The sequence below is a fragment of the Heloderma suspectum genome, chromosome 3, assembly GCF_057233095.1.
Source record: "Heloderma suspectum isolate Gila_16-S chromosome 3, 16-S_ref, whole genome shotgun sequence".
Taxonomy (NCBI): Eukaryota; Metazoa; Chordata; class Lepidosauria; order Squamata; family Helodermatidae; genus Heloderma; species Heloderma suspectum.
The window spans coordinates 181,702,064-181,713,738 of record NC_139460.1 but is presented as its reverse complement, the minus strand read 5'-3'; the positions used below and the strand labels follow the sequence as shown (position 1 = coordinate 181,713,738).

Genomic DNA, 11,675 nt, shown 5'->3' with positions numbered 1-11,675 from the left:
AATTAGTGTTGATAGAACAGGGCATCAATTCCAGGTGCCATCTTGACCGCCATCTTCACGCTTGCACTAGAAACCTCCAAGAAAAAAAAAAAATCTCAGGAAGCTAGTTTATTTGCCATATTCCTATGCAATGCACACACAAAAAACTGCAGTGCTGGCATAGGCAATAGAACATCATGTCTAAGTAAGTAAGGGATGTTTACTTTTGCCATAAGTTCTGCCATTTAATCTGGGTCATTCCTTTATTAAAATTGTATTATAGAACTTGATTCTTTTTCATAATATCTAAGGAATGCACAATATATATTGCAGCATGGCATTTAAATATGCTGCTCCCAATGCAGCTAAGAGAAGGAGCTCCACCTGACACAGCAATGATGAGAAAAGTATTTCTGTACCTGAAATATTTCTCCTAACTAACAAAAGGTCAGAGCTTATCTTCATGAAACATTAGGTAGGCTTTCCTGAAGAATCAAATCACTTCCAACTAGCCTCAAAGAGGACAAAATGAAACTATCCCAAGGAAAGCAACATTTTTATTTAAAAGAAGAAATCAAGCAGGAACATTAGTCAGATTATATTAAGAATTTTAAATTAATAACTTTTAAATTATGTACACGATACGTAAATATTCTGAAACTATACAGTTTTATACATCTGCAATTAGCCAGGAAACTACATAACACATCAATGATAAACAGAAAAAGATGACCCAGTTCATTAAGTAATAAAAGCAAAAAAAAAGCACTTCTAGTACTTCTAACATATTTAAGCTTGGCAACTTTTAAGTTTTTATTAATTCTACCCCCCACACACACACACCATCATGAAGATGGCTTTTCACTCCAAGTGTTATTCAGATTTAGCTTTATGCAAAATATAAAGCTACCATAACCAAGAAGGCACTCCTCTCCACTCTACTCCACTCCAGAATCTACAAAACCAATCTACAATTTCTAGACAATAATTGCTTGTGTGTAGATTACAACTTATGGATGATCCTTAGAATGTATGGATGGCCTGCATAAACTGCTGTGTGTACGAAAGTCACAGCCAATTATGGTTTCCCATTACATGTGGTGCCATACACATTCCCCATCTTACGTTATCACTTACCTATGGAACAGATAAAGCAAGCTCTCCATAATAAGCTTTCTCTGTTGCATCAGATATTTGTGGTCTGGCAGTTTGAATGTATTCCTTGACTATACCTAACCACCTCATTTATATTATAATTTCCGAGTATCCCAAAATCTTTAGTTCAGTCTTGTCTTTGTAAGCAGTGAAATGGGCCTTTTTCCATTACACAGCAATAAATTAAAGTTTCTTTGCAGAGTATAAGAACAGGGGACTGTCAGCATTCATCAGTCTTCAAAGAAGCTGTGGAAGACTTGTATATACTAGGAAAATCAGAGAACAGCCTGTGCTGATTTACACATGCATCTAAATGACTTGTTTTACAGCAGAATGGCCTCAATTGCAAAGGTGTCAGAGGTGATGCGACCAGAAACACACCTTTTCCACACTAACACACCAACTGCATCACAGTGATGATTTGCTTGCATATGGGAATCCACACTTTGGGAGATGCTATTGAAATATTGTGGGAAGGTTTGTACGCATACTGTGGAGTGCCCCTGACATGGATGCCCTCTATTCAAGATATTCTAAGACCCCTGCTTTTTAAATTTGGGGTTTCTACTTTTTTTCCAGCACAACCCCAGAAAAATCAGATATTCACTATACACAATATCGAGTGAGGGACGGGGAAGCAATTAAAATTGAACATTTCTGCTCAAGATAGGTGCTGGCAATGAGCTGAAGCTCTTATCAGGAGTGCTTCTGACTCTGCCAAAAAGTAACTGTTCATCCTCTTCTTGTTCCGCTGATGCCAGAATGAAGGTAAAAGCACTTAGGATGGCACATCAAGTCTTCATTGGCTTCAGACAAATGGTCTTGTGTCCTCACTTGCTAGACACAGAATTTGAAGAGGCTTCTCAAAGTCAGACCACTATTTTGTTATTGACAAAAGGAGGTTCACCTGAAAGACAAAGTGCTTGTTTTAGAGCTGGGGTCCCCAAACCAAGCAAAGTTTAAAAGTGTAGAAGGGCTTTATTGTAAGAGCTTTGTTATATACCTGTTCCATTGAAGGGCAAGCAATAATCTGGAGATCTTCATTACTATATTCTTCTTTTAATAAAGCATGCAGCTTCTGAAACACTTGCTGAATATTGTTCTTGCCAAAAAAAGGAGAGAGAGAGAGAACAACACTTTCACCATCTTAAAATCAGCTTTCAAACACGAACACATACAGCAAGGGTAGGCAACACTGCTGCCTGCAGGCACCAATGCACCCCCAGACACCTTTGTTGGCACCCACCAAGGTGCTCTACCACTTTTTAAAAAACACACACACACATTTTCTTACTGGCAGCTGGGACTGCTTCAACATGAAGTGAGGCCTTCCAGCTGCTGCTATCTTCATTTCCCATGAATGCCTCTGGGGTACATGGAAATGAAGATGGTGGGCAGCTGCAGGCCAATACTTTCTTCTGCAGCATGCCCAGCCACCAAGAAAAAGGGAAAAAGGAAAAAAAAAGGCTCCTGTCACTTCTGTATGGTAAGTTGGGTGGCGGCGGGGGTGGGAGCTAGAAAGGATAGCTAGGGGGTCAGGGAAATCAGAAAGTAATCAGCAGGAGAGGATAGGGAGAGCAGCAGGGAGCTACTGGGGCCTGGGGAAGCCAGCTGCGAGCAACCTGGGTTGTTGGTGAGAGTTGTGTGATTGCATGTCTGAATGGATGGTGGGAGGGAGATAGAAAAGGTTGGGGGGGGGAGAAAAAGAATAAAAGAATAGTAGGGTTGGAAGGGGCCTACAAGACCATCGGGTCCAGCCCCCTGCTCAATGCAGGAATCTACATCAAGGCGTCCCTGACAGATGGCTGTCCAGCCTCGTCTTGAATGCCTCCAGTGTGGGAGAGCCCACCACCTCCTTAGGTCATTGGTTCTACTGTCGTATTTGCTCTAACAGTTAGGAAGTTTTTCCTGATGTTCAGACGGATTCTGGCTTCCTGTAACTTGAGCCCATTCTCCCGTGTCCTGCACTCTGGGATGAAGGAGAAGAGATCCTGGCCTTCCTCTCTGTGACAACCTTTCAAGTACTTGAAGAGTGCTATCATATCTCCCCTCAGTCTTCTCTTCTCAAAGCTAAACATGCCCAGTTCTTTCAGTCTCTCTTCATAGGGCTTTGTTTCCAGTCCCCTGATCATCTTCGTTGCCCTCCTCTGAACCATCTCTAGCTTGTCTGCATCCTTCTTAAAGTGCAGTGCCCAGAACTGGACACAATACTCCAGATGAGGCCTAACCAGTGCTGAGTAGAGGGAAACTAGTACTTCCCAGGATTTGGAAGCTATGCTTCTATTAATGTAGCCCAAAATAGCATCTGCCTTTTTTGCAGCCACATCACATTGTTGGCTCCTATTCAGCTTGTGATCTACAACAATTCCAAGATCCTTCTCACCTGTAGTGTTGCTGAAACAAGTTATCGCCCATCTTGTAACTGTTCATTTGGTTTCTTTATCCTAGGTGCAGAACTTGGCATTTACCCTATTAAATGTCATTCTGTTGTTTTCAGCCCAGCATTGCAGTCTATCAAGATCACTTTGAATTTTGTTTCTGTCTTCCAAGGTATTCGCTATCCCACCCAATTTTGTGTCATCTGCAAATTTGATCAGCATTCCCTGCACCTCCTCCTCCAAGTCATTAATACAAATGTTGAAGAGCACTGGGCCCAGGACTCAGCCCTGTGGTACCCCACTCGTAACCTCTCCCCAGTTTGAGAAGATCCCATTGATAAGCATTCTTTGAGTCCAATTTTGTAGCGAACTATGGATCCACTGGATCGTTGTTTCATCTAGCCCACTTTGAGCTAGTTTGCTCATCAGGATATCATGGGGCACTTTGTCCAAAGCTTTGCTGAAGTCAAGGTATATTATGTCCACAGCATTCCCAGAGTCCACAAGGGAGGTAACCTGATCAAAAAATGAGATCTGATCCGTCCGGCTGGATTTGTTCTTGACAAATCCGTGTTGGCTTTGAGTAATCACTGCATTGTTTTCAAGGTGCTTCCAGATGGATTGCTTTTTCATCTGCTCCAGAATTTTCCCAGGGATTGATGTCAGAGTGGCTGGTCTGTAGTTCCCAGGTTCCTCCTTTTTACCCTTTTTTGAAGATAGGGACAACACTAGCCATCCTCCAGTCAACTGGCACTTCACCTGTCCTCCATGATTTCTCAAAGAGAATAGACAGTGGTTCTGAGAGTTCGTCTGTCAGTTCCTTTTAGGATGCAGTTCATTTGGCCCTGGAGATTTGAACTCATTTAAAGTAATTAGGTGTTCCTTGACTATATGCCTATCGATCTCAAGCTGCAATCCCGCTCCTTCAGCCTGTACTTCGCCTTTGCCAGGGGCGGTCATAGACCCTCTTTTGGGAGGAGACTGAGCCAAAGAAGGAATTGCCTTTTCTTTGTCATCTGTTATCATTTTGCTATCCTGATTTAATAGTTGAACCACCAAGAGAGGGAGATGGGGGGGGGGGAATCCTGAAGAGGGAGTGTGGTTTTGTATGCGCTTGCAGTGAGGAGAAGAGGGTCTCAGACCCCATCTCTGCTTTGCATTTAGTCTTTTGGGCAGGTTACTTGTCTTTTGTGATTAGCCATGCCTCCCATGGACAGTTTCTCAAATTGTGAAACGTGCCCACAGGGCAGAATGTATGTCACCTACACCTGACATACGGAGTACTGGAATGTGTCCAGACTATGGTAGTCATGCTTTACTCCAATTGAAGTCAGTGGGACAAATTAGCCATGACTAACTTTAAGTTCCATTAATTTCATGACTAACCTAACCCAACCAACTGTTATTCTATTTGAGGAGCCACTAATAACCTAAGGTGTAGTTAAGCTGAGCTCCAGTTTTGATCATTATCCCTACAGGCACTAAAAACTCCAAGTTCCAGAGATGCCACTATATAGTAGAACTTATTCGCATTAGGAGTCGGTGTTCTGCACAAACTCCTAATATGAGTAAGGCCCCTTATACAGTGGCTCTCTGGCACCTGTAGAGGCAGTGCCTAAGGGGATGATGCAGAGGTGGCTGCATAGCTTAAGGACTTGGTAGCTTAACGAGGTGAACAGAAACTAATTTAAGAGAATAAATCCTCTTGCCCTGAACTGTATGCTCAGGGTTACAGGCACTTATTCGTCACCCGCCAAATCACCTTTCCTAGCCATATGCAGGAGCCATAAGGGCAGCACAGCACAATCTCCTGGGTCCTATAATATGGAATAGGGAGGATAGAGAAGGACAAAGAGGAAGATAAGTAGCCAGGAGAAGAGAGAAGATGGCAGTGGCGGTGGAAGAAATGGTGGCAACAAAAGACCTGGCTTTTGGCTACTGGGACATTTTGTATGATGCTTTGAGGCTGAAGAACTTCAGGCCGCTCCAGAATGTAGCACCATATGTTTATCCCAGAGAATGTATATACTTTCACGGAAATTATGAAGGGGATGAGTTACAAAGCTCACATTGCTTCTGCAGCAGGACTGGACAGGAAGTATTTAGTCTGAGGCAAAATGGGAATCTCTCAACCAGCTTGCTAAGATGAATACATTAAAATTAAGGGCACAATCCTATACGGATTGCCAGCACTCTCTGGACTTGGGGGCTGCCAAGTATCCAATGCAGGGCGTGAGGACAACAGAGGCGATCTTCGCCTCTGCTCTCCAGCAGCCCTGCATTTCTGCTAGATGGGCGATTTTGCAGGTCTAGCAGCAGCGCCTTGGAGGGGGAGGGAAGGAGGTTGGGGTGGCCATAGGATACGTCGTATCACAGCTGCCCTGGTCTCCTCCCCATCCCCAGGAACATCCCCTTTCCCCTGTCTCCATGTTCCTTTTTCCCGAGCGCAGAGAGGTAGCCAGCACAGTTCTCTCTGTGCCGGCTTGGAGGGGGAGGGGGTGGGGAATGCAGTTTTCTGACTCGGAGGTCAGAGCCCTGTCTCCAGCCTCGGAGCCAGGAAACTGAACTATCCTATTCCCCCACCCTTAACACTATCTGGGGGGATAGGATTGCTCCCTAAAATATATAATATTTTAAAAAACATATACAACTTTTATTCTTATACAGACAAATATGTAATGCTACTAAAATACATACCCTAACTGGCTTGAACAAAATGAATTCCGTGTCCTTATTGGACAAGTACAGTGACATACTCTGTAATGTTGATGGCAGTTTTGTTTTTATTATCTTGTATGTTGAAGACACCAAGTCCATGACCTTTGCTAGAAATAAAATTCAAACAAATATTAATGCCAAAGAATTTGTCCTTCTGAAGGACTTTCACAGTCAATGTTTCTCTCTCTCTCTCTCTCTCTCTCTCTGTTGCTAAGTGGGACAATCACCGATGAACGTGAGCATTGTCTTTGCTCTAACATACTTTTCTTTTCATACACTGCCATTACCTAAATTGGTTGGGGTTATGCTTTTTCTTTAAAAAAAACTTGCACAAAATTGTGCAAGCCACACTAAAACCTTCTGGAAAAGGTAAGACAAACGTTTAAACAAACAATACATACATATATTTATTACATTTATATCCCACTCTTCTTCTCAGGAACTCACAATGGTGTACACGGAGTAGTCACTGAATAGAACTTAGCCTATCTAACTTCACAAAGCGGATTCAACCCTTCAGTCCATTTCTAGGGGTAAAAGTTACTCACTGGATGAAATTGCTGCTGGACTAAAATAATCAGCATGTTAAAATGAAAATTAAAATCAGCTAAGCAGCTTGGAAAGAGAATATAATCTGCCCATCAATAGCAGCAAAAAGTGCAACACAACTTGTTGAGAGAAGAGCTCCTGGGCCAGCAAACTTAGAAGTAGTGAGCAGATAAGGCATTAACCAAACCAGGGGGAAAGAATTCACTCTGCTCAAGTTAAAACTGCCTCACAAAAATATGATAGGTAACCAGCTTGGTTGGAAAAAAATCACACATATATACCAAGTCCAAGGTGTTTATTTAAATACCAGCCAAGTACCCATCAGGAAATCGTACTGTGCGGAGGGCGAATATATGAACACAGAGAGATCCACTACCTGGATGTAGTGTATAGTAATGGTGTCCCCTTATAGTATTGTAGTTGCATCCTGCATTACAGGGAGTTGAATTACATGACTCCAATGTCCCTTCCAACTTAAATGCCCTACCTAGCTCTCCGAAGAGCCATAGTAAGAAGGGAGGCCACATTTAGAAGGACACCAGAAGAAAAGTGATCCAAGAGTGATCATTGCTTGTAGAAGGAGATCAGCCTTCCACAACCTGATGCCCTCCAGATGTTTTGGACTAGAACTCCAAGCATTCATCAACACCGGCCATCAGCTGAGGCTGATGGGAGTCAGTCCAAAACATGTGGAAGGCACCAGATTGGGGAAGACTGTCTTAGACACAGATCTTCCCTCTGCAAACACTTCCCTTCCTGGGCAACAAGTATAGCAACCCAAAAATCTAACTCATATGTCTTCTATTGTTGTGTTTTTTTTCTAGTAATAGATAGATTGCATTCTACTCCTTTTCTATGAACTGTAGAATAGAAGATTGTTGTTCAGTCGTTAAGTCGTGTCCGACTCTTCGTGACCCCTTGGACCATAGCACGCCAGGCCTTCCTGTCCCCCGCTCTCCCCCCGAGTGTGCTCAAGTTCATGTTCATTGCATTGGTGATGCTATCTAGCCATCTCATCCTCTGCCGTCCCCTTCTCTTTTTGCCGTCAGTCTTCCCAGCATCAGGGTCTTTTCCAGTGAGTTTTTTTCTTCGCATTAGGTGGCCAAAATATTTCAGCTTCAGTTTCAGTATCTGTCCTTCCAATGAACAGTCAGGGTTGATTTCCCTTAGGATGGACTGATTTGACCTCCTTGCAGTCCAGGGGACTCGTAAGAGTCTTCTCCAGCACCACAGTTCGAACGCATCAATTCTTCAGCGCTCAGCCTTCCTTATAGTCCAGCTCTCACAGTCATACGTTACTACTGGGAAAAACATAGCTTTGATTATACGGACCTTTGTCGGCAAGGTGATGTCTCTGCTTTTTACTATGCTGTCTAGGTTTGCCATAGCTTTCCTCCCAAGGAGCAAGTGTCTTTTAATTTCATGGCTGTAGTCACCGTCTGCGGTGACCTTGGAGCCCAAGAAAATCAAATCTGTGACTGCTTCCATTTCTTCCCCTTCTATATGCCAGGAAGTGATGGGGACAGATGCCATGATCTTCGTTTTTTTAATGTTGAGTTTCAAACCAGCTTTTGCACTCTCCACTTTCACCCTCAACAAGAGGCTCTTGAGATCCTCTTTGCTTTCTGCCATTAGGGTGGTATCGTCTGCGTATCTCAGGTTCTTGATAATTCTCCCGGCAATCTTAATTCCGACCTGTGATTCATCCAACCCGGCGTTTCTCATGATGTACTCTGCATATAAGTTAAATAAGCAGGGCAACAATATGCAACCTTGTCGTACTCCTTTCCTAATTGTGAACCAATCGGTTGTTCCATGTCTGGTTCTTACTGTTGCTTCTTGACCCTCATACAGGTTTCTCAGGAGACGGGTAAGGTGGTCTGGTACTCCCATCTCATTCAGAATTTGCCAGTTTGTTGTGATCCACACAATCAAAGGCTTTAGCATAGTCAGTGAAGCAGAAATAGATCTTTTTCTGGAATTCTCTTGTTTTCCCCATGATCCAGTGAATGTTGGTGATTTGATCTCTAGTTCATCTGCCTCTTCGAAAGCCAGCTTGTACTTCCGGTAGTTCTTGGTTTACATGCTGCTGAGGCCTAGCTTGTAGGATTTTGAGCATCACCTTGCTGGCATGTGAAATGAGTGCAATTGTATGGTAGTTTGAACACTCTTTGGCATTGCCCTTCTTTGGACTTGGAATGTAAACTGACCTTTTCCAGTCTTGTGGCCACTGTTGAGTGTTCCACATTTGTTGGCATATTGAGTGCAGCACTTCAACAGCATCATCTTTTAGGATTTTAAACAGCTCCGCTGGAATACTGTCATCTCCGCTAGCTTTGTTGTTACTAATGCTTCCTAAGGCCCACTTGACTTCGCTCTCGAGGATGTCCAGCTCAAGTTCAGTGACCGCACTATCATGGCTAAAAGGGACATTAAGATCTTTCCTGTATAGTTCTTCTGTGTATTCTTTCCACCTCTTCTTAATCTCATCTGCTTCTGTTAGGTCCCTAGCTTCTTTGTCCTTTATCATGCCCGTCTTTGCACAAAACGTTCCCTTGAGATCTCCGATTTTCTTGAAGAGATCTCTAGTCTTTCCCATTCTGTTGTTTTCCTCGATTTCTTTGCATTGTTCATTTAAGAAGGCCTTCTTGTCTCTCCTTGCTATTCTCTGGAACTCTGCATTCAGTTGGATATATCTTCCCCTTTCTCCCTTGCTTTTCGCTTCCCTTCTTTCCTCAGCTACTTGTAAAGCCTCCTCAGACAGCCACTTGGCTTTCTTGCATTTCTTTTTCTTTGGGATGGGTTGAGTTGCTGCCTCCTGAACAATGTTACGGACCTCCGTCCATAGTTCCTCAGGCACTCTGTCTATCAGGTCTAATCCCTGAAATCTATTCCTCACCTCCACTGTATATTCATAAGGGATATGATTTAGGTCATACCTGAATGGTTTAGTGGTTTTTCCTACGTTCTTCAATTTAAGCCAGAATTTTGCAAGAAGCAGCTCATGATCTGAGCCACAGTCAGCTCCAAGTCTTGTTTTTACTGACTGTATAGAGCTTCTCCATCTTTGGCTGCAAAGTACGAATCAATCTGATTTCGATATTGATCATCTGGTGATGTCCATGTGTAGAGTTGCCTCTTGTGCTGTTGGAAAAGAGTGTTTGCTATGATCAGCGTGTTCTCTTGGCAAAACTCTATTAGCCTTTGTCCTGCTTCATTTTGTACACCAAGGCCATGCTCGCCTGTTATCCCGATTATTTCTTGACTTCCTACTTTGGCATTCCAGTCCCCGATGATGAAAAGGACATCTTTTTTTGGTGTTAGTTCTAGAAGTTGTTGTAGGTCTTCATAGAACCTATCAGCCTCAGCTTCTCTGGCCTCAGTGGTTGGGGCATAGACTTGTATTACTGTGATGTTGGTTTGCCTTGGATTCGTACTGAGATCATTCTATCGTTTTTGAGATTGTACCCCAGTACTACTTTTCCCTCCCTTTTGTTGACTATGAGTGCTACTCCATTTCTTCTAAGGGATTCTTGCCCACAGTAGTAGATATGATGGTCACCTGAATTAAATTCGCCCATGCCTGTCCATTTTAGTTCACTGATTCCCAAGATGTCGATGTTCAATCTTGCCATCTCATGTTTGACCACCTCCAGCTTACCTTGATTCATTGATCTTACATTCCAAGTTCCTCAACAATATTGTTCTTTACAGCATCGGATTTTCTTTTCACCACCAGACACATCCACAGCTGAGTGTCCTTTCGGCTTTGGCCCAGCCGCTTCACTCTTTCTGGCGCTACTTGGAAATACCCCCTGCTCTTCCCCAGTAGTATACTGGACACCTTCCGACCTGAGGGGCTCATCTTCCGGCGTCATCTCTTTTAGCCTTGTGGTACGTTCCACGGGGTTTTCTTGGCAAGAATACTGGAGTGGGTTGCCATTTCCTTCTCCAGTGGACCACATTTTGTCAGAACTCTCCGCCATGACCTGTCCGTCTTGGGTGGCCCTGCACGGCATAGCTTATGGCTTCACTGAGTTACGCAAGCCCCTTCGCCACAACAAGGCAGCGATCCATGAAGGGGGGAATAGAAGATACAGGTGGACAAATCATAAGAGTTGGAAGCAACACTGGGATTCATCTGTCTTACTCCCTGTAATGCTGGATACCTGTCAGATGGTATCCAGCCTGTGCTTAAATACATCCAGCCAAGGAGAGCTCATTATCCCCTGAGGCAGTCTGTTCCACTCTCCAACAGTTCTTACAGTTAAGAAGTTTCTCTTAATGTTTAGCTGTATCCTGCTTCTGTGCAATTTCAACCCACTGGTTCTAGTCCTGCCCTCTGGAGCAGCAGAGAACAAGTTTGCTCCATCTTCTGCATGACACCCCTTCAGATATTCTAAAACTGCTATCATGTTTCCCTTAAATATTTTCTTCTCCAGATCTTTCAACCATTCCTCATAGGATTTGGTTTACCAACATGTCCAGTTTGTCAATGTCCTTCTTACAATGTCCCTAAAATGTGTCACTCAAAACTGGACACAGTACTCCAGATGTGGCCTGACCAGTGTAGAATACAGTGGAACATCTTGTGATCTGGACACTATGCTGCTACCACCTAACAGTAGTATCTTCCAGCCAAAATGTTATAGAATCACAGAATCATAGAATAGTCAACAAGGTAATCATGGGATACTCTGTCAAATGTTTTGCTAAAATCAAGATATACTATGGCATTCCCATGATCGATCTATCTATCTATCTATCTATCTATCTATCTATCTATCTATCGAGATAATGAATATGGTAGCTTGGCATGTCTTATTTTTGATAAACCCGTGCTGGCTCCTAGTATTCAACGCGTTCTTTTTCTAGACGATCACAGGCTGATTACTT

The 11,675-nt window shown here is 43.3% G+C and overlaps 1 protein-coding gene across 5 annotated transcripts in view; it reads right to left on the bottom strand.

The window, feature by feature from the left end:
- Positions 1 to 519: 519 nt before the first annotated feature.
- COG3 (component of oligomeric golgi complex 3) overlaps positions 520 to 11,675 on the bottom strand; it is a 100,550-nt gene continuing 89,394 nt past the window's right edge. For all 5 annotated transcript variants that reach the window (XM_084845129.1, XM_084845130.1, XM_084845131.1 and 2 more), the window contains 3 exons: positions 6,210 to 6,337; positions 2,138 to 2,236; positions 520 to 2,041 (listed from right to left, as the gene is read on the bottom strand). In XM_084845129.1, coding sequence (XP_084701255.1) covers positions 2,012 to 2,041; positions 2,138 to 2,236; positions 6,210 to 6,337 — 257 coding nt within the window. In that variant the 3' untranslated portion in view covers positions 520 to 2,011. The remainder of the gene's footprint in view (positions 2,042 to 2,137; positions 2,237 to 6,209; positions 6,338 to 11,675) is intronic.